A 24533-nucleotide genomic window follows, 5' to 3' on the forward strand; every position below is an offset into this window, starting at 1 on the left:
ACTCCAGGAGTTTTTGTTACCCCGTGAGCTTTCTCTGTTTTTAACTTTCTTAGCCAACTGTGAAATTCGATTTAGTACTCAGCCCAGGCCTGGTAATTCCACATTCACCCGCGTGTTAGCAGAGTAACAGCCGCCTAGGGGCTGCCTGGCGAGATGGTTCAGAGAGTAAGGGAACTTGCCACCAAGCCTGAAGGCCTGTCTTTGATCCCTGGGCCCCACACGGTGGAAAAAGAGACCTGACCACCACACACGTACTCTGGCCACACATGCACTGCAGTGAGCGCGCACACACACACACCATTCATTACTAAAAAAAAAAAAAATCAGAATCTGCCAGGCGGTGGTGGCACATGCCTTTAATCCCAGCACTTGGTAGACAGAGGCAGGAAGATCTCTGTGAGTTTGAGGTCAGCTTGATCTACAAAGTGAGTTCCAGGACAGCAAGGACTGTTACACAGAGAAACCCTGTCTTGAAAAAAAAAAAAATCAGAATTCAAATACGAGGTTTTTTTTTTTTTTTAATTGTTAGAACTAAGAGAAAACAAAGTAAAGGAAGGGAACAGAATTTAAAAGAAACAAACAGAAACCAGAGTGGCCGTCCTTTGGCAGGAGTGTTGGGTAAGTAAGGGCAGAGGGATGGATGGGTTAGAAATGGGTGTGCTATAGCTGTCAGGAACGGGACAGGAGGAGAGAGGGGCTCCATGCCTAGGGCTGCTGAGCCCTCACCAGTAAAGCCCAGAGTTTCGTTGTGATGGGTTATGGCTAGCAGGAGTTGGTGTGTGTGGTATGGTCCAGGGCCCAGGTACCTGCCTTCTTTTGGCTGGACTAGCCTGGGGCTTATCTTGTAAACGCATCTCCTCCCTCCCCCCAGTTATCTCAATAGAGGCGTCTCGGTCACATTCTTTAGGAAGAAACTAATGGTGACATCGTGAGGATTCACATTTATTTCTCAGGGTATCAACAGGACGAGCAGAGATCCCCAGAGCTGGAGGCAGGCGCTTGCCCTGGGCCAGCTGAACCTTTGAGAAGTTATCCAAGGCTGCCCTGGGCCTTGCTGAAGGCCATGCGTAGCCATGACAACTCAGATCCCTGCAGCCAGCCCAGGTTTCCAGGCCTTCCGGGCCAGGGTTCTCTTCCGCAAGAATCAGAGTCTGTTAAAAAGCCTTGTGGAATCAGGTCGTCCCATCCCTGCTGGTGCAGCTTCAGAGGGCCCCTCACAATCACAGACACTTTCTGGGGTCTCATTACTAATCCATCAGGTCCGGGGAACTCCAGTTTTAAGACATTTAACAGGGAGAGGCATTTCCTACCAGAAACATACAGAATGTTCTCATGCTTGTTCATCTTCCCTCTCTGGGTCTTCGGGAAGTAGCCCCCTTTGATCAAACATCTACCCATGTTTGCTTTATGTCGACATCAATATTCAAAGTCCAGGATGACCTCTGGAAGACAGGGGTTCTCAGTCACATTTTGTCATTGAGGGCTCTCGACTGCCTCCCTGGAATCTTCTAGAATGGGGCTGGCTACCTAGGTAGGCCTACTGAGGAAAACCAAGGAACTGATACAGTTTGTCAAGTGGATGGTCTCAGGCTTGGGAATATTTAGAGGTAGGCAATAATTCCCCTCCTCCCCACCCCCCAGCCAGTGCTTTTAGCTCATAGGGGATCAGGCTCAATCCTATTGGTCGCTAAGGCACAGCCTTTGCATCAGAAAATTCAGCAGTGCCGAATTCTCACCCCCGAGGAAGGCAATGAGGGGAAAGGACCCTTCAAAAATGAGGCAAGGCCTGTAGAAAAGGCCCCCAGGGGTGAGTAACCCTGGGTACCAGGCCGAGCTGCTGCAGCTGCAACCGCGTGGGTCTATAGGCCATGAAGGTGCTGTAGGGAACAGGTGCTCCTTCATGGGGCCTCATGGGGACCAAGAAGGCCTGCGGGGCCACGACTCTCCGGGGACTGTGATAGGGTTGAAGCCTTGGAGCCACAGGTGGGATGGGGGCCAGGGGGCTGGCCGGCCCTGAGGATACGGACAGACTCTGGTTGAGGGGATTGCTGCCGGCCGACAGGCTGCTGAAGGGGTTGGAAGAGGTGCGGTCACTGGCAGAGCCGCTGCTTCCACTGAGGCGACCATTGGAGGCTCCCGGACCCTTGCTGGGCTGGAGCGGGGCCACTAGCCTCGGGGACTTCAGGCCCATCACAGGCTTGGAGGAGGCATAGAGGCGTCGGAACTCTTCATCAAACAGCTCCACAGCCTGGCCAGTGAACTTGGAGAGGATGCTTCTGTGCACGTGTCCACAGAGCCAAGAGAAACTGCGGGGGAGAGGCGACAGAACCACGGCATCAGTGTTGAATTTGTGCTAGCGGCTCACCGCGGCCACTGCTCTAGCAGGCACATTTCAATCGAGCAGAAGCCCTGAAAACTGGTTATGTAAACCCTGCATAGCTTTGTTCCCCTTTTTTTTGCTAATGGCAGCACTGAGGCCCAGAGACTAGGACATGCTTGCAAATGAGTCACTGAGGTGTCAGAATCAGCCTTTAGCTTCAAGTTCCTAATGTCACCAACACATCTACCCAATGAGCTATCCCATCTACCTACTGCACCGCACACACACACACACACACACACACACACACACACACACACACCACTACCCCTCAAGGGTTAGAAAATGGCTGAATGAGAAATGCAAATCAAAACAACTCTGAGATTCCATCTTACACCTGTAAGAATGGCCAAGATCAAAAACACTGATGACAACTTATGCTGGAGAGGTTGTGGGGTAAAGGGAACACCCCTGCATTGCTGGTGGGAATGCAAGCTGGTACAGCCCCCTTTGAATAACAACACCTTGAAATTTGCAGGCAAATGGATGGAGCTAGAAAACATCATATTGAGCGAGGTAACCCAGACCCAGAAAGACAAATATCATATATACTCACTCATAAGTGGTTTTTAAACATAAAGCAAAGAAAACCAGCCTAGATATCACAATCCTAGAGAACCTAGACAACAATGAGGACCCTAAGAGACACATAAATGGATCTAATCTACATGGGAAGTAGAAAAAGACAAGATCTCCTGAGTAAATTGGGAGCATGGGGACCATGGGAGAGGGTTGAAGGGGAGGGGAGAAGAAGGGAAGGGGAGCAGAGAAAAAATGTAGAGCTCAATAAAATTAATAAAAAAAAAAAAAAGAAAAAAAGAAAATGGCTGAGCGTGATCTGAGTCCTCTCTACCTCCATTCTGCTCGGAGGGGTCACCTGGTAGAGCCAGTATTGGGGGCCTTCAGTGTTCCCACCTGTAAGATGGGGCACCTGCCTCCTGCAAACAGACATCAGCTAGGAAAATAGCTCCCCAAACAGGCAAAAGGGGGCACTGAGTGTTGGGTGGCCCTGATGTGTTCCCATGAGAATCTAACTGCCCCTCAGGCCCAGAGGGGTGGTAGTGGCCTTTTATCTCAGCGTGTTCAGGAACTTGAGGAAGGAGGATGCCCTTCCAGACTAGCTGGGCTACACAAGACCCCGCCAAACAAAAACAAACAACGAATGCTCTTGAATGAAGACTTCAGTCCATTTCGCTCTGGAACAGTGCACAGTGGAAGGCAGGGTGAGCCCACAGGAACCTGAGTAACTACAGCTGCAGTTCATGAAAGAAATTCCCCCGGACATCCAGGGACGGCCATCTTCGCAGACAGGTCTTGGCTCCCGCTTTAGGGGTTTGAAGTGGAAGTGAAATACTCCAAGTATTCATGCCTTATTTTTTATGATTCTCTTATTTTAGCAAGTGCTTTTCGACCTTGGATGGAAAAACCTTTTCGATTTCCTGAGAAGCTAAGGGCAGGAGAGATGCCCCGCCAAGAGAAGGCTACTTTCTCAAAGGGGCCACCCCTAGGGTAGGGAACAGTGCAGGGGGATAGTCAGAAAAAGCCAGAGTCCCCAAGGTGTGGCAGTACCAGAGCTGAGAAGAGACAGGCTTCCAAGGAAGGGCCTCTGCTCCCAGCCCTCTGCCTGCCGGCCTTACTGCCCAGCCTTGGCCCCAGACCCCAGCTACGTTTCCCTGTACTGTGAACAGGCTCACACAAGCCAGGATAATCTTTGGAACAATCGGGATGCTTTGCTTAAACCTCTCCTCCCGCCCAGAAGCACCCACAGCTGGAGATGTAAGCTTCTGAGGGTGAGCCCAGGCAGGCCAGCCAGGAGGCAGGGGAGGAGGTGATCAATCAGGCTTGGCTTAGACTGGGAAACCAATCTTGCAGTGTTGTTTGGACTCAGACAAGATCAAGACACATAGGTGTGTACCTCGTTCCACAAAACAAGCCCAATGACGCCCTAGGAACTTCTTTAGGCCAGTGGTTCTCAACTTTCCTAGTGCAGCGACCCTTTAATACGGTTCCTCATGCTGCAGTGACACCCGGCCCCCCCATAAAATTATTTCCATTGCTACTTTGTAACTATAATTTTGCTGCTGTTATGAATCATAATGTAAATATCTGATATATAGGATGCCTGATATGTGACCCTATGAAAGGATGGTTCAGCTCCCAAAAGGGTCGCAACCCAGAGGTTGAGAACCACTGTCTTAGGCCCATCGTGCTCCTCCATCCCCTGTGTGTCCCGCACACTCTGTTCCGTGTTCACTGGGCTCCTACGCGTCTCTCACTAAGCCCCGGGGAAGGAATGGCCTTTACTGTTTGCTGAGTCTCGGCCCTGAAGGCAAAGCTTCCTAATCTTTGTCCGGTAGTCCACTCTCCTTCCTGGCCTATTAAGGGCCCATTTAATTCATGCATCTATTTCTCTTTTTTTAAAAATATTTATTTATTTATTATGTATACAATGTTCTGTCTGTGTGTATGCCTGAAGGCCAGAAGAGGGCACCAGACCTCATTACAGATGGTTGTGAGCCACCCTGTGGTTGCTGGGAATTGAACTCAGGACCTTTGGAAGAGCAGGCAATGCTCTTAACCACTGAGCCATCTCTCTAGCCCCATGCATCTATTTCTTCTCCTGCTTTACATAATGTTATTAGCACTGTGGAAATGCACACTTGCTGCCTTTACAATCTTGTTTATTATTATTGTGCATGCGTGTATGAGTGCAGGTGGGGACCTGCCACAGCACATGTGACGGTCACAGGACAACTTTCAGGAGCGGGTTCTCTCTTTCCACTGGTTGGTTTTTGGGGATAGAACTCAGGTCATTAGGTTCTACCCACTGAGCCGTCTCACCAGCCTAGGCTCTGGCTCATAACCCACACTTAGTGGCCTGGCCCTCCCAGCAGCCTCGTCATAGGGTCCTGAGCTAGGAAAAGGTCAGAGGAACGTGTACAGAGGAACGTGTCCTGTGTACAGCATCCGTGTTGGTTTCTGTTTCATCGCTGTGACCTAAACCGTCAGAAACAGCTCCAGGGACAAAGCTTTGGTTTTGCTCACGGTGTCAAGGATGTTAGTGTGTCACAGGGAAGGCACGGCAGGGTTCACGGAGGCTGGAACTCGTGGTGGAGATGCCCATACGATGGTGAACTAGGAGGCAGAGAGAGCCAGCCATAGCTGGGGCCAGGGCCAGGCCAGAGCCTTCAAAGGTGAACCCCAGTTAGCCCAGTTCTACCACGTAGGCCCCACCCCTACAGCTTCCATAACCCTCCCAAACAGCGCCAATACCATAGGGAATCAATGTTTGAAACAGAAGCCTGTTTTATATTCAAACCACAGCACCAAACCCTGCTTTCCTAGTCCATAGTTAGAATAATGCTGTATACGTCTATTTATTCTTAAAAGTAAATATTTTAGTTTTCATTGTTTTTAAAATATATATGCAATCTTTTAGGCTTTTTCTTTTAAAATTACATTGCTAGGATGTGTCCACACTGTTGCGTCTTGCTGGGCCTTTTTGACTGTTGTATACTGTCCCATTGGCTGGTTCACTGATTAAGTAGGCACTGGGTTGCTCCTATCATTCACAGTACTATGTCAGCCTTCCCATGTGTGTCTCCCACATATATGGGAACAAGTTTCTCTTGCTATATACCCAGGAGAACGGCTGTTGGGCGATAAGTGGCCAAAGTTCATCTTGAGGAGAAAATCCCAAACACTGTCCAAAGACATTCTCTAAATCAAAAGTAGTTCACGGGTTTTCAGCGTTTGTTAAAACTCTACCTGGTTTCACGGGCCTATCATCTCAGCTCCTTGGGAGGCTGAGGAAGGAAAGAAGACCGTTCAAGGTCAGACTGAGCAGTTAATTTTGACCTCGTATCAAAATAAAAAGTAAAGCCGGGCGGTGGTGGCGCACACCTTTAATTCCCGCACTCGAGAGGCAAAGGCAGGTGGATCTCCGTAAATGTGAGGCCAGCTGGGTCTACAAGAGCTAGTTCCAGGACAGACTTCAAAGCTACAGAGAAACCCTGTCTGGAAAAACCCAAAACATAAAAAAATAAATAAATGGTAAAAAGCGCGCTGCAGATACAGCTCTGCGGTAGAGCGTTTGGTTAACGCACATGACATCCTGGGTTCAGTCCCGAGTGCCCCAAACAGAAACAGCCTTACCTGGATTCTCACCTGCTCACACCATCAAGCCCACAGCTTTAACCAAGGCAGAGCAGTAAGCCTGGTTCCCAGAGACTCCCGGGGACCTCCACATTCGCCCTGCTCTCCCCTGCCCTCTGCTCTACAGCCCAAACAGGTTCAGAGTAAACAGCCTGGCTCTGCCCTTCCCCAGACTGTCGCTAGGAAAGCGCTCTTAGCGTTAGGTCCAGTGGACGTATGTCCGGTGTTGCCTGGCCCTGCTGCACGCTGTCCTGGGAACCTGGCCATGCTCTCTGGTACTTTCTTCCTGTAAGCCCCACAGAAGGGATGAGGCACAAGAAGGGGCCTTGCCTCCAGGAATAAGGCTCTACAAGTCATTCAGTTAGTGTGCTCATAATAATCGCAGCCTCTTTCTTATTCACCAGAACCCATTAGAGAGGTCGGATCACTCTGTATGGGAGACCTAGGTGTGCTGCTCACGTTGCAACAGACCCTGCCTGAAGCTAAGGCCAGCACAGACGTGTCTCACTCTGTAGCCCACGCTTCCCAGAACTCATAGCAATTCTCCTGCCTCAGCACTCTGGGTGCTGGGATTACAGCATGCATGAGCCACTGTATCTAACATCAGAGTCATTTAAATAAAAAAGTGTGTGTGTGTGTGTGCATGTGTGTGTGCGCATGTGTGTGTGTGGATGCTGAGATGTATGTGTGTGCCTCTGCATGTCACAGCACTGTATGGAGGTCAGGGGACAACTCTCAGAGTTCCTGGAACAGAACTGAGGTCCTCAGGCTTATGTGAGACGTGTCTTTCTTTACCTGCTGAGCCAGCATGGCTGCCCTAATACCAACGTCTTCAACAAACCTTTCTGTGCAGCCCCCGTCAGGCAGTTAAGTATCCGAGCTTGTCATTTGCTTGATCTTCCCAACAACCTAATGGAGCTTTGTTCCGTTGCATGGCTGAGGAAGCAGCCGAGAGGGGAGCGCAGAGGAGCGCGGAGCAGGAACATGAGCCAGCAAGCGTAAGTGCTCATTCTTCTGAGGGAAGATGTGACATGGAAGATTAAGCCTACTTAGTTCAGAAGGAACGGTGCCAGTTTGGGGATTAGAGGATGAAATGGTCCACATTTTGAGAAGCTAAAGATCACTGGAGATTGTGTTTCCCTTGATACTAAAGGCGGTGGCCCAGCACGGCACAGGCACAGGACGGCACAGGCCCAGTCTGATCTCCTTTGGTTAAGAGTCTCTCGGCCCCTTTAGCAACAGCATCTATTTTTGTTTGGTTTTATTTTTGATCTCGTCACCCACATTTCCTAAGGACAAATGCTCCTAGATCTTTTCTCAAGCTTGTGGTAGATCTAAGAGGCCCCGAATAACTGGTGTTTAGAAGAGATGGCAGAAGAAACAGAAACAGGAAGACAGACATTCTCAGGGAGTATCTTGTAAAATTATTTAACATCTTAACGACAGTCTAAAAATTATGCAAAAATGCCTACACATAGACACAAAAACATCTTAAATAGGATATACCAGGAACAGCAACTTTATTTGTGACTTGGGCAGTTTGAGGGGCCACTGGCAATGGGTCCAGGATTTAGCCCTGGTGCCTGAACTGGCTTTTTGGAACCCATTCCCTATGAAGGGAGACCTTGCTTAGCCTAGATACAGGGGGGAAGGCCTTGTCCTGCCTCAACATGATGTGACAGGATTTGCTGACTCCCCGTGGAAAGCCTTACCCTCTCTGAGGAGTGGATGAGGGGTGGGATGGTAGGAGTAGGAGGAGGGGAGGGGGAACTGGGATTAGTATGTTAAATAAAAAAGATTGTTTAGAAAAAAATTAAAATAAATAAAAAAGAATAGCAGCTTTAGTACGATTAAGACTAAAGAAGCACAGCACCGAGAGGAGGCTATTTAATATCGTCAGCAAATGTGGCATTGGATTAAGTTTCGCTGTCTTGAGCTCCGTTTGGTGAGGGTCTCAGGATGGCTGAAGAAGTCGGTGGTAGGAAAGTGTTTGGGGTCAGTAAGTTATGCTGCTTGGTGGGGACTTCTTCCCAGAGTGCCATTAACACACTAAATGCCCCTCTTCAGGTGTCTCCCGAAATCCTTACACCCAAGGGTGTAGAGTAGCTGAAAGTGCAGGGTGACCAGGCCCTTGTGTGCAACAAGACATGGAAGCTCCTTCCATCCAGGACTGAGACAGGCTTGCCCGATGAGATTCCTCATGAGGCTACTCTGTCTGGGGTCAGACATCTGTCAGCTCTGCCACAGCCCCAGTCACCTGGAGTCACCCGGAGCAGGCAGAGAGCGTTTCCAATTCTGCCTCCTAACAGGACCGCTTCCAAGGCGCCAGAACTTTGCCTTTCTCAATCATCATAGAGAAAAGAATATCAGACCAACACATCAAATCACATAAATTCAACATGCCAAGGAAGAGCTCAAAAGAAAGGGTCCCCCAAGGGAACCCACAGAAACAACTAACCCGGACTCATAGGAGCTCAGAGACTCTGGGCCAACAGCTGGGGAGCCTGCGTGGGATAGACCTAGGCCCTCTTACGTGTGTGTGTGACAGTTATGTAGCTTGGTCTGCTTGTGGGACTCCTAACAGTGGGAATGGGACTGTCCCTAATGCTTTGGCTGGCTTTCAGGAACCTATTCCTCATAGTGGGTCACCTCCCTCAGCCTTAATACAAAGGGAGGAGCTTAGTCCTACCTCAACTTGATATTGCCAGGCTTTGTTGACACCCATGGGAGTGGATGGGAAAGCAGAGGGGAGGCAGGGGGAGGGAATGGGAGGAGAGGAGGGAGAGGAAACTGTGGTTGGGATGTAGAATAAATGAAAAAAAAAATTAATAAAAAAAAAAGAAAGTATCCTTAGGTTATTAAGTGACTCTCAGGAATCTGAAGGGCAGGCCAAGTTTTTGTCAGTGGCTATCTGTTAATCAACCCAAAACTCACATTTTATAAAAAAGATGAAACAAAATCCAGGAAGTATGCAGATTGTTATGTCCAAAGAGGGCCCCTGAACAGTGCTGGTGACAAGGGCAACCTGATGGTCTGAGTTCAGCTTGGGCTAGACTCTGTCTGGGTAAACGGAGGACCGCTAGCAGATCAACAACATCTAAACTCAGCATTCCCCAGAAACCGTGGGAAGCTGGTGTGTGTTGGGAAAAGTCATTACTTCCCTTGTCTGTGCCCTGCCGACAATGACTCCAGCAATGAACTCGAGCAAGCCTGCAACAGATCCAAGTCCCCATGCCACCTCCAGGCTATGCTGGCCTGTACCCCACTCCCCTAACACCCGCCAACACACACACACACACACACACACACACACACACACGCAAGGAGAGACAGTCTTGGCAGTTTGACCCACTAAACCCAATAAACAGAGAAGTCTACTTCAGGGGTTTCCCTGTGCCCTTGCTTACACAGATGATTCAATAGTAAGATAGATAATCAGAACTTTCTGGGGGGTGAGACCCTTCTCTGGTACCGTAGCTTCATCCTGCCTCTCCCCCAGCGAGGGACCCCTGGTGGGACACAATGCTTTCAGGGCCATCGTCTTCATCATCCCTGCAATAACTGGTCATGCGGAAGGAGAGCCGCTGATGGGTTCTAAAAGGCACATTTTTTTGTGTGTGTGTGTGCTTTCTCTATTTCTATTTCAAGTTAGAGTAACTGTCAATTCTTCAGCCATTAGCTAAATCACCTCTGCTTCGACGGAAGCAGAGCCCCGGTTAGAAAAGGAAAGGACCAGAGTGAGACTTCCAGACCTTCTGCCGTTAGATGCTGGGGACAGGGACATCCCTGTGAGAGGGCGAGTGGTCGAGCAAGCTGTGGTACATCCACACGGTGGAACGCTGCTCAGCTCTAAGAGGGGTGACACACCGAGGCACGTCACAGCTGGTAGAATCCCCAAAACACTGTGTTATATAAAATGAACCAGTCACAAAATACCATATAGTGCCTGGCTCATTTATAAAATGCCCAGAGAAGTAAATACAAAATACAGCCTAGTGGCTGCTAGGGGTGGGGAGGAAGGGAAAGGAGAGTGATTTCTTAGCGGGTATGGAGTTTTGTTGGGGGGGGGGTGATGAAAAAATTTCATAACTACATGGTGATGATTGTGCAGGGTTATGACTCTAATAAGCACCACTGAGTCAAACATTTTGAAATGATTAATTTCAGGTTATGTGAATTTTAATGTACTACTACTACTACTACTAATAATAATAATAATACTAGGAATAAAAAGCCCAACTACAGACGCCTTCCCTACTTTAGGCATATTTTTGTATCAAGGGCAACTGTCTAAATATAACAGAAAGTTTGAACATAATGGTGCTATAGTTTGGGTATGTCTGCCAAAGACGCATGCGTTAAGGACTGCTTGCTCCCAGACGGATACTATACCAGGGAACAAACTACAGGAGGTGGGGCTTAAGGAGAGAACCTTAGGTAACTGGGAGCTATCTTGGGCAAGCTGGAGAAACGGCACCGGACGCTTTCCCAGAGGACAAGCTACAACTTTAACTCCAGTTCAGGGGATCTGATGCCCTTTCTGGCCTCTCGAGGCACCGGGCGCCACGTGGCACACAGACATGCACACAAGCAAAACAACCTTCTACACGAATAAAACAGCGACCAACAAGCAGTGTGACTCCGCCTTTCCTCTGGTTCTCGCCCAGGTCTCTGATGTGAGTGTTGGCTTCCCCTCACACTTGTTACCAGGTACCTCCCCTTCACCAGAGGCCACACTAATCTACCCAAACTGTGAACCAAATACAACTTTTCTCTGTATAAAGTTAGTTGGGTTAGACCTGGAAAAAACAAAACAAAACAAAACAAAACAAAAAACCAAACCAATTCCATGATTGTCTGAGGAAAGCAAGCAAGCTGTATTTAGAGCTGGCCAGCCAGCTGCCTCTCCCAAAGCCGGGCTTTCAGAGGGCAGCCCCTCGCTGGGTTTTGAAGTCCCTTTCACGGGGAAGGGTTAGCGTTGATATGGAACAGCTGCTGAGGATAATTGGTTGTTAGCACCTGGACAGAATAGTGCTGGGGGGGGGGGGGGGGGGGAATGCAGGACTCCAGGCTACTGCCCATGGAGTAGCTAAGAGCAAGGCCACATGACATGGAAGGGGCCTCAGGAAGGTTTCTGGGTAGACACATTTTCGTTAGGCGAAAGGGCAATCACCTCACAGGTGCAGGAGTTTTCCACAAGGGGTGGCCATGCATCATGGAGTCACATGTTATTTCAGGATACATTAGGCTTAGGAAACAGAAACTTATTCTTGTAAGAGATGTCGACTTAATAACAGCGTCTAACAGTGTGGCCCCTTAACAACACAACATCTGACTGGTTTCACAGCAGCCTCTGATAGTTTGCTGTAAGAACGCTGGCTAATACAAAGGATCTGGGACAAGGGAGGTTTGTGTTAGAACTCGGTGTTGATGTCTCTCCGGATTCACAAGTTAAAAACCCCAACCCTTAATGAGACCGGGGGTGGGGGGTGGAGGGGGTGTCAGACAGTGATTAGTTCTCAAGGGATTAAGTGCCTGTCATGGTTTGAATCTGAAATGCCTTCCAGGGGCTCATCTGTTGGAATTCTGGTCCCCAGATGGTGGCATTATTTTGGGAGGTTGTGGAGCCTTTAGAAATTGGGGCCAAGCTAGAAAGGTGGTTGCTGGGGAGGGGTCAGCCATTAAGGGATTACATCCCTGCCCTGCATTTAACGTGAGCATCTATCTCCTTCCCGATCCCATGAAGGCTAATGTTAGCTTGACAGGACGGTGAATCCCACAAGATGCAAGACCGTGGTCAAGCCTGGGAGGTGTTAGTTGAACGAGGTTAGTGGAGGTGGGACGGTCCACCTTAGCTATGGTGGTGCCGTTATGTTCCTGGGCTACAGAAAAAGGAGATGGCCAGCTGTCAGCATTCATAACTCCCTGCTTCTGTGCATGCACTGTGACCAGGTACCTCAAGCCCCTGCAGCTGTGGCTTCCCTTGACTATGAGCCAGAACAAGCCTTCCCTCTCTTAGGCCTCTTTGTCTTTGGTCCCAGCAGCAAGAGAGTTGATGAACCTACCCACCAGCTGTTATGCATACAGAAAAGGAAAGTAACCAATGGCGGCATGTCCTTACAGCAATGATACAGGGAGCTTGCTCAGTAACCAATAGAGGCATGCCCTTACCAAAACAAAACAAACAAAGAAGAAAACAAACACAAACTACATAGAGCTTGCTGAGTAACCAACAGAGGTGTGTCCCTACAAAAATGACTTCAGAGAGCTTGCTCAGTAACCAATACAGGTGAGCCTTTACAAAAAGACTCCAGAGAGCTCTCATCCCTTTTGCTGTGTGTGTGTGGGTGGTGTGAACAGCTTTTCTTAGTAAAATTGCTATGGGCATTTCCTAGTATGTATTATAAAAGCACATTTATACTTCGCTGTGGAGGAAGGAATCTACCTGTAGGCTTAGCATTCACACCCCGCTAATATTTTGTTCCTGAGTTAACCTTCAATCTAAGTACTAAACACCAGGCCCAAGCGGAATAAAAGTCTCGGTGGCCTTGATATCTGGGAGACTTCCTTCCTACTCTATAGAGAGATCCTGGTGAGAAGAGGCAGAATCTCAGAGACAAGGTGGACCGCTTGAGCAGAGGGGCAGACCCTCTGACAGACGGGCAAGACTAACTGTGAGTGACGGATTTTGTTGCCCTTTGGTCTACAATCGGCTGGCTGAAGATGAGATGGAACACAGACCTTTGGAGTGGTACTCCAAGGTCTTCTTATTGAAGAATCAGTTTCTGATCTTTTGAGGTTTTCTCTAGATGACAAGTATCAAGGACTACTTATAAAAAGACAATGTCTAAGAGCCAGGAAATAGGCCTTTGTTGGGCACTACATTGGTTACCAGTTTTACCCTGGACATCTCAGCCTTCAGGACTAAACTTATAGTATTCATATGCTACCCAGCCTATGGCATTTTTGTTATAACTACATGAGTAGATTGAGATGCCATGCAAATATTAGTGACATCAATGCCATAAAAAGTACAATTTGAGCCTGACGGTGGTGGCGCATGCCTTTAATCCCAGCACTCAGGAGGCAGAATCAGGCAGATCTCTGTGAATTCAAGGCCAGCCTGGTCTATAAGAGCTAGTTCCAGGACAGGTTCCAAAGCTACAGAGAAACTCTGTCTTGAAAAAAAGGAAAACAAACAAACAAACAACAACAAAAACCCACTATGCTGAGTGAAAGAAACCCGTCGCAGGAGGCCACATATATTTTTTTTAATACAAAAAGTCTAGTTGAGACCAAGTCACTGAAACAGGAAGTAGATCTGTGGTTGCCTAGTGAACCAGCTACTAACAGTGCTGAAGGAACAAGGCAGCGGCTGCCAGTAGGAACAGGCATTTTGTGACGGTAACTGACTGTGGTGACAATGGTTAAGCAACACTGTAAATAAGCTAAGGAGAACCAAACTGCACATTTAAGTAGGTGAACTGTGTGTGAATCAATAAATCTCAATACATTGGTTGCCTTGGAATCATAAAAGGTTAGAGGATAAGGAGATAGTTCAGCTAGTGAACAGCCCACTGTATAAGCAATGAGAGCCTCATTTAGGGTCCTTAGCACCATGTGGAAAAGTCAGGTGTGGTCCCACATGTCAGTAAACCAACCCAGGGAAAGCAAAGTCAGGAAGCTCCCAGGAACTCCCTGGCAGGCCAGTGTAACTGTGGTGAGAAACCCCGTCTCAGAAGATCAGGGGGAGAGCCAGGAAGAAGACAAAGCAACCTCTGACCTCTACAAATAGTCCCCCACACGATACACATGCGTGTGCACTCACACATACAACATAAAAAAAAATAAAAGCAAATTGGATCATGTCGTACAACACACAACAAATCCATGGCTTCATAACAATTCCTAAGAGACTTGAGAGGTAAAAAGAGAATTCTGTGTCTGGTTTCAGGACCAGGAAGGGGCCCCATTTCTCACTTCTTGCTCCATTTATTTGATGAACTCTGGGACAGGGAGAAGATATATACCCTGGGAGCAGTTGGGGTTCAGCTGGTAGGTACCACTCAGCCCTTCACTGCTAGGAAGCCGTGATAGCCGCTGAAACCAGTACTCACCTGTATGATCCGGATAAGACAAATCTCCAGTCTGAGATGATGAATTTCTCTTGGATTTGGCCGGCAAATTTCCTGCCTGACTTGGCACAATACACCTCCCCTTCCACACTCCGGATGGAAATGTTCTGTGGGAAGCAAAGCAAAGGTGACATTTATTAGCTATGTGTTTATTGATAAACATGTCCCCCCCATTCTATGTTGAAACCTAATCTTCAATGCAGTAGCTCCACGGTCTTTGGGAGGTAATTGGCTCCTAAAGATTGAGCCTCGTAAAGGGATTAGTGCCCGGTGTAACAGACTGGAGAGCTCCCCATTCTGTACGCCATATGAAGAAGACACAACGAGACAGGCATTTACAAACAAGGCAGAGAGCCTCACCAAACACTGAATTTGTAGACATCTTGATCTGAGATTTCTCTGCCTCCAGAACGGTGAGAAATAAATCTCAGTTGTTTCCAGGCCACCCAGTCTACGACAGTCTGCTATAGCAACCCAAACACGCCGAGACAATTTGCATAGGAAATTGGAAGGATGTTCACCAAGATTTTATCTAAGCTTGGAGAGATTTTGTATTATTTACATTTTTTGTTGGCCTAGTTTTCTAAGTCCCCTCCCCATTGCTCTGACAATAGATGGTAAATGGGGGGAAAGCGGTGGAATTCCAACAAAAAATAAGAAAGCAAATAAAAGAAAGATGAGGTTTGATGACCAAGGAGCCCTAGTCTAGGCCTTCACGGACCACAAAGGGTTTGAATTATCAAGGAACAAGTCCATAGGTGGCTTTAGTGGCATGAGTTCCTTACTAAGCTGGCCAGAGAGCTGGCCCAGTAAAGCAAGAGGAGACAGTGCTGTGAAGGCCACCGTGGACCCTGGACCATTTGGAGAAAAGGCGTGTTCACGACCGCAATCTTAACGCTGTTTGTATCTTGTCTCCCTGGCAGCATCTAGTGTCCATGCCTCAGCTGGATCCCATGGAAGACTTTATAAACGTCAAAGCAGGGAAAGCGTGGGGATTTCCTTTGGGGTTATGGCCAAGGGTTGTGGAATACTGCCAGGACCCCACCAACGGCTGTCTATGGCCTCCAATCTCCAGGAAGGGCACTCCAGTGCGTCTAGAAGCTCCCCCCAGCATCTTAGTGGCAAGAGGACATAGCCACTGCTCTGCAGGTGTGGCCCATGAAGGCAAGGCCTGCATGAACTCTCAATCTATTATAATGGCCTTTTGTTAAGGAGTAGAGACCCAGGAAAGATCAGGCAAACCCTGGTTGTAGAGAGTGGTATCAGGAGGAATCCCAGAACTAAGTTGCCTCCCAGGCAGTGTGTGTATGGTGGGGGCGGTATTTTGGAGGCTGATGTGTCTGAGTTGAGAGGGGGATATAAAAGGAACCCAGAGGATCATCCTTCAGCTGTTCAGCCAGAACCTATTCATGAAAGTTGTGGCTGGTTTTCCTTTTGACCTTGACTCAATGCTCTCAAATTTGCATGGCTAATTAAATTCTTATCTCCGTGTTTCTCCTGCCAGGAGAGGGAAGTACGTCTGCGTGTATCTAGGGGAGGATCTAGTTAAACTAAGAGCATCAACTTTCTGGTGGGTTCAGAGAGTTCAAGACACATCCTCCTGGTCCTCGGGGTTGCCCTGGGCTATGAGGCATATAAACTTTGTTTCCGAAGCTGAGAGGAGGAGAGAAAAATGTAGCCTCTTTACTGGCTAGTCATGGTGCCCTGAAAGACCTCAGGCCCTATACATCCATTCCTTCCAGGTCAAAGGATTATAGACAGAAATGATTAACACCTCACCCAGGTCAGGGCCTAATAATATCCTTCAGAATTCTCCGGTCCTCTTTCTCAACTCCATATACCTTAGAGTAGAGTATACAACCAAAGAAGACTGGTTGCCCTATATAGAAACTTGAGCAAGAAGTTTCTTGAGATATGGAGATGGGGCATGAGCTGCCACTGTCCTATCTGATGGACACAGGGCATCCACTACAACTGTCACTGGGCCCCTACCTTGAGATGAGTATCAGAGATCTGGACTTTGTCACACATCTCCTGGAAGAGCCTCACCCCTCCCTGGTCCAGCAGCACACAGACGAACACCCCTCGCTTGTTGGCTGCCTCTAGGATGTCACAGAAGATCTCCACGTCTGTGAACACATCCATCAGGATGGCCAGGACCTGGGCCAGGGAGAGAGGACTCCATTACTAGAGAAGTCAGGCCAGCAATATCAGGACCCAGTCAAACCTCCTAAATCCCGGTGGGTCTCAGGGAGCTGGAGGGGCAGGATAGAATAGGCGAGGGTCTGATTGGCAGAATCAGAGGGATGGGAAGGGTGAGCCTAAGTGGAGGCCCTGCCCCATCTTGGCCCCACCATACCCACCACCATACCCACCACCATACCCACCACCATACCCACCACCATACCCACCACCATACCCACCACCATACCCACCACCATACCCACCACCATACCCACCCAGGCACATGTCTCTGCTTATGTCGGAGCGAGAAGTGCTGAGGGGGAAAGCTGGGAGGGGAGGAGAGACATGACAGAAAAACAAACCAGCAACTCAACAGGCTTAGAGGAGCGAAAGAAGAACATGGGGTAGTCTCAACCGTTTGGAGGTAGACGGCACATATGACCACTGCTTTTCAAATGTTCTTAATCTCTTTATGATTTCCTTTATTTCTGTTTCTCCTTCCTTCTCTCTCTCTCGATTGCTTGCTTGCTGTGTGTGTACTCAAGTGTGCCACTGTGTGTATGCAGACAACTTGTTAAGTTGATTCTCTCCATCTATTATGTGATTCCCAATTCCTTGGCTTGGCAGCAACCCCCTTTACAGTGGGCGATCTCACTCTCCCCTAAGTGCTCCCCTCCCCAAGAGTCCTCACTTCATATACAACAAAATCCCATGTGGAAGAACCATACTTAAACTAGATCTGAGAGAGCTGCCCCAATGGGATGAAGGAATCTTGGTCTCCCAGAAGCCTCTGCATCGTCAGTCTCTTTAGAACTTTGATGAAACATCCCACGAAAGACATGATGGAGGAGTTCCTGCCCACCAAATTCCCACCCCTCCTCCTCCTGTCAACAGCACCCCAATTAGACATGAAGGGATCACCTTTCCTCTCTATTCTCTACCAATGTAACTTGAACGGAGCTACTGGTAATCACTGGTCATGGTCAGAACCTGAGACCAAGGCCAGAGCAATGAGAGGGCCACATCCCTTCCTGACCACAGAGGGCAGTCCAGAGATGGTCACGCCATTCACTGTTCTAATGAATGCTGGTCTAGGTCATTTGTTGGAGCCCTTGAGGAAAGGAGGGATTTGTTTGTTTGCTCCCCTGTTTACTTGTTTTAACTCATACTCTACAGACTCTGGTAGCCAGTGTACGGCCTCTTGTGGGAAGCATACATGAAAATGAAGCCAGCCAGGAGAAAGCAAGCCCAGGCAGTGGGCACGGATCCTCATTAGCACCCAAACACCTGCTTCCAACCATACCTGAAGCCAAATCCGTCCTCCTGTCTCAGCCCCCTGAGGTTGGGACTACAGGGGTTTACCTCTGTGTCAAGCTACCTCTGACCTTTCCACAAAGGATGTCAACAGATCTTCTCCTTTGTTGGACATCTTTATTACCTTCCTAATACCTAAGTTGCGGTGTAGTGGCAATTCCATTATTAGGAAGCCATTCAAAAAGATAATCCTGATGATGGTGTTAAAGCTGCAAGACACAGTGGCACCTGTGTGGTCTGAAGTAAGGCCAGTTGAATAATAAGTGGTCAACAAATGTGTTAGCAATGAACAAAGTAAAAAAGAAGAGCAAAATAACCCCAATCCTCACATCTTCCACTATGACTGTCAGACGAACGTCACAGACAGATTAAGCCAAACTGGTAGTCATGACAACAGGGGTATGGAGAGCTTCTTCTTCAACATTAGGTGTTGCTGTTTGCCAGGGAATTGTCCCCCACAAGCTCACACCCAGATTGGGGTGAGTTTGGAGAAGTCGTAGAACGTATAGGACTTGTTTCTATTAGGTATTTTGTCAGAGTCTTGAGACAAGTAATTAACATAGACATAACAATGTTGTTCCATCGTCTTACCCACAATATGCATATACATCGTATGGGTGAGTGTGTGTGTTCTTTATTTCTTCTTGCTTTGAGCCCCACCGTGCAGCCAAGGCAAGCACCGACCTGCAGTCTTTCCACGTCAGCCTCCAAGGGCTGGGATTACAAGCCTGTGTCAGTATGCCCTGTGACGATGGGTTTTCTGTTGTTTGTTTTGAAAGCATCCACAACTGGGAGGTAGCAGAGAAAGAGAACACGTCATCTCATTAGTGAGCCAAGGAGGTGACTGGGCCGTGTGTGGGGATGACTACTTAGCTGATGTGGGTATCTGTGCCAGGGACGGGGCAACGGAAATGGATTATTATGGCTCTATGAGGTTAGCAGAAAAGAGAAGGAAGCCCCCTTGTGCAGCCCCGTGCTAAAGGAGGAGGATGTGTTGGAAGCAAAGCCTTGCAGGTTGGCTCCAGAAACCTGCACTGTTGAAGACATGGAAGATATGTATTCAAGTCAGATGAGGCAGTGCCTGCTCCAACCAGTGTGGACCCTAGTTCCTGGCTCTGGGCGGTCCTCAGGCTGGAAATCCTTCACCCGTGGAAGGGCGGGGGTGGGAGGTGATGGTGGTGGGGTCAGAGCTGGTTGCAGATAGGCACCGGGGACCCTCAGCACCACTCTGTGCTCTGACTTTCCTGGGCTCTTTTGGGGAGCTTGCCTTTGGCAGACCATTAACAACAGCAAAGGTTTGCTGAGCATTACTATTAGCCACAGGCTTGTCTCATGTGACTTCCTCAACTTGACCAGTCCCCCAGCTTCCCGGGGAGGAGACAGGGTACAGACAGCTTTTCACAGCCACAGGGCTGGGATGTGATCAGAGATACCCACATCCCATCCTGGAAACCCGTGTCCTCATCCTGCTCCATGATTCTCCTTTTGTCCAACTGTCTGTCTGTGTACATCAGTGATAACCTGAGGGACGGAGGGATAAAGAGGGAATATTCTAGAATTAAAAGAAACATTCCAGCTCTGTTTTCCTGTCAGGAACACAACCCTATTTTATCTCTGCCTCAGTTTACCTGCTGGTCCTGAACTTACACAGCGTGTCTTCTTGCATTGTTACCAACTATCTATGATTGTCAAGAACTTTTGTCGCTGGGCAGCGGTGGCACATGCCTTTAATCCCAGCACTCGGGAGGCAGAGGCAGGCAGATATCTGTGAGTTCGAGACCAGCCTGTTCTACAAGAGCTAGTTCCGGGACAGGCTCCAAAGCTACAGAGAAACCGTGTCTCAAAAAACAGGGAAAAAAAATAAAAATAAAAATTAAACAAAAGGTTTCAGGAAATAACTATTTCCAAGAGCTTTGGAGGGCGGCATGATCTTATTCATATACTGTATGTTTATGTGCATTGCTGGGGGCCAACGCGAGGACCTCACACGCGCTAAGCAGCCCCCAGCCCTGATGCTCTACATTTTTGCTAATCTATGAATGCCTCCCCAGAGCCCCGTAGCTTCTCCAATCCCCTGCCTCAGCCTGCTGCACAGCCCTGTGAGTGGAAGCATGGAAATAATCTTTCAGGGGTGGGATTAAGGTGTAGCTCCATTGATAGAGTGATTGCTTAGCGTATCTATGAAGACCGGTGTTCAATTCCTAGCAGTGCATGAACTGGGTGTGGTGTTCATCCTGGTGCTTGCAGGATAGAAACAGGGCCATTAGAAGCTACACGAGATTCTACAGCAGGGAAAAAAAAAAAAATCCTGTTTTTTTTTTTCTTTCTTTTTTTTTTTTTTTTACACAGGTAAGTACCTAGAAAGGACAGAGCATCACAGAACCACCGCAACGTCCCCAGGGACCCTCAGGGACTTGTGACGAAGCCTGGGAATTGCTATTCTCACTCTTCCGCCCAACAAGGCACAACACAGTTGCTGGCCTTGCAGCCCCCATCCTTGTCCCTTCCCAACTCCTTGAGGTCCCACAGGGTGGATGGTGGTATCTCCCCACCTCCAGGACACACGCACACCCTCTGACCCTCCTGATCTTTGCACCTAGCTTTTCTCTGCCTGGAAGTCTCCCTTCCTTCTCTCCTGGAAAAACGGTTACTCAGCCTTTGACGCTCAGCACCCTGCCTTAGTCACTGTCTCCCAGACGCTGAGCCCCACCTGCCGCTTGACCCACGGCCTACTCCAGTCCTCTCCCACAGCAGGAGGCAGCTGATGGGGACTTCCTCAAGGTGAGGAGATCTCAGCTTTGCTTTGCTGCACCGGGCTGGGTAGAGTGAAGGAATTCAGCAGAAAGGGAAGGAAGGAGGGCCGGTCCTGCTTCTTGGATGGGGAGTGCTCAAGAGTGGGATGTGCCTCAGCCTGTCTCCTTTTCCTCTCAGGGCTGCAGTTACAGGAGATGGCAGAGCCCAAGCCCAGTTTTCTTCCCGTCTTATTCTGCTTCTATGATAGCCTGTCCACCATCTATCCATGTTTACCATCACTGTGGGAACAGGCCACCCCTGAGCCGCCTCCTCCTCCTCCTCCTTCTTCTTCTCGCTCGCTCCCTCCCTCCCTCCCTCCCTCCTCCCTTGCCCCCCCCCACTCTGTGTGTGTGTGAGAGATCTATCCATTTCTGCTATTATCTCTGTGGGAACAGGCTACCCCTGAGCTTTCGTGTGTGTGTGTGTGTGTGTGTGTGTGTTGGAATGTGTGCTTGTGTGCTCACGTGAGCTTTGCATGTGTGAAGGATATCACAAAATCAGCCACAGGAAGGCAATAAGTGTGAGCAAAGCCCAGGGAGGTGCAGGCCAACAGGGACATTTTGGGAAACCCAGCCAAAGAGGTCACTGTCACTCACTCCAGAGGATCCAGGCCTCTCGACCAGTTAAGTGGACCTGGAAGTCCACACTTTTCGATGATTTTTAAGTTTCCTAAGATTCATAACCTGCTGTGTCATACAAAGAACATTAGTGGGAATTAGGTCTCAGAAGGCAGAGAGATTCTGCCAGGCGGGGAGAAGGAAGGAAGGGTGTAGCGAGACTCAGACAGAGAGCTGGGTTTCCCAGCGAGCTGTGGTTTCCTTCCAGGGTGCTGCACTGGCCCTGAAGCCGGTGCTGAGGCCGAGGATTCCCTGCACACAAGTCCTTCCCTTAGGAGAGCACCAGCAGTCGCCCAAGAGACCAGAGGCAGCACACTCAGCGACAGGCAAAGGGATATCAGTTCAGCATGGCAGCTGAGCCCCAAGAGGTCAAGGCACTTGCCTGGGGTGTCACAGGGCAGCCCTAGGCTTCCCAGGCTCCCAGCACCCATCTGTCAACTGCCAACGCCACCAAGTCATGAAATACAGTCTCCAAGCAGCTCTGCCACACAGTGGCTCCACCCACTGACATTTAATTTTCCAGAACTCTTGTTCCCTCACAACCTTCCAGGCCTCAGCCTTGGTGGCTCTCCCCAGGACTTTAAGATTTCAGTGTTGAGCCTGGGAGGGGATCCTGGCCCGAGCCCAGGACCACAGCCACGAGTGAGCATACATATCAGTGTATGCTTCATGAGACAGAGACTAATACAGTGGGGGCAAGAGTAGGAAGGGAGAGAGGGAGGAAGAAAGAGAGAGAGGCGCGCGCCAGCCAGCAGGCAGACGTCTCTGAGTTCGAGGCCAGCCTTGTCTACAGAACAAGTTCCAGGCAACCAATGCTACACTGAGAAACTTTGAAAAACAAAACAGAAAAACAAAACAATATGATTACTCCCTCCCCCACCAGTGATATGGGGATCCATTGAACTCAGGACCTCGTATATGCTAAACAAGCACTCTACCACAGAGCCACACCCCCAACCCTGGACGACAGATTTTCTGCCACTGATGCCTGAGGTCCTGTCAGCTGGGTCCTTGTTCTGAAGGAATTTTCTGAGTCTACCTCACTGTCTTATTAAAACAATGGCCCTCTGGCAAAAGGGAAAGTAGTTTCTCTGACCCTCTCTCTCCACACACCTTTTCTTTTCTTTCTTTCTTTTTTCCTTAGAGCTGCCTGGTACAGGGGCCACGGGGCCACAGAGAAACCCTGTCTTGAAAAAACAAAGCAAAGCAAAACAAACAAAAACAAGGGCCGCATGTCACTTGTGGGCAGTCAGGTCTAAACAGAGGGGGGGAGATGGGACGGGGGACGGGACAGGACGGGGACACAAAAGGACAAGGGTATACCCTAATGAAGTACCTCCACCCTTCGTTTGGAAGCCCAGAGCTAAGAGTAGCCAAGTGAAAAGCAGGGAGGGCGAGGGGCCAGGTAGAGTGTACAGAGCCCCGAAGCCAGAGGCAGCAGAATCTGCAGCGGACTGGACTCAAGGTTGAGCGACAGGCGGTGAGACCAGGGCTGAAGAGCAGGCAAAGTAAGCTTACTCTTCCCACACAGGAGATTGTAGTGCCAGGGATGGGCGTCAATGGCCTAGGATCCAGACTGTAACAGGGATCAGGGGTCTGGGCTCCAGGGCAAACCCGTGAGAACCGGACGCAGCCCCTCGCCCTGTTCTACCAGCCCTGTTCCCCGCCCATGGCCAAGCAGACACCAGCTCAGCGTGGGTACCTGGCTGGCCCGGGAGATGCAGCGGCGGACCAAATCTCTGATGTTGTTGTGCTTGTCCGTTTGGAAGTACACGGTGGCGCTGGACTTTTCCTTCAGGTAGGGCTTCTCAGCCAAGGTCCAGTTGTGCAGCAGAGCCGGTTCGCTGCCTTCCGAAGTCACGGGGAAGTAGGTTCCTGACTGTACAGAGCAGGAGTCCAGTCCTCTGGAACCCGCCTCAGCCCCTCCTGCTGGATCTGGGCCGCTGGGGGGCTCCTTGGCCTGGGCCTGGATGTACTGGGCCTCCGCCGAGGACAGGAAGTCTACCTCTCCTTCCTGGTTGAGAGTGTGCCAATAAGCCTCAGGACCCCCATCTAAGAGGGCGTCTGTGGCCAGCCGGGCACTCTCGTTGTCGCTAAAGTCAGCTCTGGCTGGCCGGATCCACTGGTTTTTGACATCTTCCAGACGTTTCCGGATCTTGCCCACATGCCTTGACCGGCTCATGCTGCCGTGCCCCTCAGTCGTGGGGGGAGGCCAGCCCTGAAGCTCTTCCAGATGTGGGGAGAATGCAGACAATACCAGGGAGGGGCCGGACTCTAGGTATTTCTAGGAAGCTCCGGGCTTCCTTCCCATACTGGCCTGCGGACTCCCAACCTCACCTCTCGCCTATTTGGAGAACTGATTCCCGCTGCCCCAACAAGGCTTCTCAAGGCTCCTCACCTGCAGCCCAGGGATTGGCTTATCTCGGAGGGTTACCGCCCTGCCTGCAGGCTAGGGGCTGGATCAGTCGCTGCCTCGGCACAGTCAACCACAGGATATTTCCTCTGCTTCAGCCGCAGGCTGAGCAGGCTTTCCCACTTAGTTGCACAACTCTGAGAGCCTGGAGTCCCTCGGGCCTTTGTTACAGTGAGGAGCTGCTCCTCGCTCACCCCCCCCCCCATCCCCAGCGCCACCAGCCCAAGGGATAGACAGGAGCAAGGACCACTGTGCTCTGGTTCCCTGTGGGCTCCTCGGCTCAAACTCTAATGGGTTCATATAAGGGCAACAAAACCCTCTCCTTCCCACGCGTGTTCCCTCCTTGATGTCTCTTTGTCTAGTATTTGCCATTATCCTGTTTTCTCAGTCTGCAAAGAGTTTCCAAGTCCGGGGCTCAAGCTGACCTTTGGGAAGTATGGTTGCTGCTCAAGCTACTACTTGCTGGCCCGGGGAACCCGTGACTGGAGGCAGGGATTCATTTGTGAATGAACTCTGTGACCTCTGCAGAAGTAACCTGTGTT

General features: G+C 49.6%; 1 protein-coding gene across 2 annotated transcripts; it reads right to left on the minus strand.

Annotated features, from left to right (window-relative positions):
- Positions 1-510: 510 nt before the first annotated feature.
- On the minus strand, positions 511-23938 carry Fam83a (family with sequence similarity 83 member A). Of its 2 annotated transcripts, XM_050145416.1 has the most exons (4): positions 23281-23938; positions 16663-16830; positions 14653-14777; positions 511-2306 (listed from the first exon to the last, which is right to left on the minus strand). In XM_050145416.1, the coding sequence occupies exons 1-4, from the start codon at positions 23758-23760 to the stop codon at positions 1769-1771; spliced, it is 1311 nt and encodes a 436-aa protein (XP_050001373.1). In that variant the 5' UTR covers positions 23761-23938; the 3' UTR covers positions 511-1768. The 2 variants fall into 2 exon arrangements, with proteins under 2 accessions (XP_050001373.1, XP_050001374.1); XM_050145417.1 differs by lacking the exon at positions 16663-16830.
- Positions 23939-24533: the final 595 nt, after the last annotated feature.

The sequence above is a fragment of the Alexandromys fortis genome, unplaced genomic scaffold (genome assembly GCF_014885135.2).
Source record: "Alexandromys fortis isolate MF-2015 unplaced genomic scaffold, M_Fortis_MF-2015_v1.1 scaffold_2_1_26212458, whole genome shotgun sequence".
In the NCBI taxonomy this organism is placed as follows: Eukaryota; Metazoa; Chordata; class Mammalia; order Rodentia; family Cricetidae; genus Alexandromys; species Alexandromys fortis.

Coding starts and splice junctions, on each gene's coding strand:
- Fam83a (XM_050145416.1), bottom strand. CDS start 23,760: ATGAGCCGGTCAAGGCATGTGGGCAAGATCCGGAAACGTCTGGAAGAT. Junction 14,778..16,662: donor TCTCTGATACTCATCTCAAG/GTAGGGGCCCAG, acceptor TGCTTCCCACAG/AACATTTCCATCCGGAGTGT. Junction 2,307..14,652: donor GTCTTATCCGGATCATACAG/GTGAGTACTGGT, acceptor TCTCCCCCGCAG/TTTCTCTTGGCTCTGTGGAC.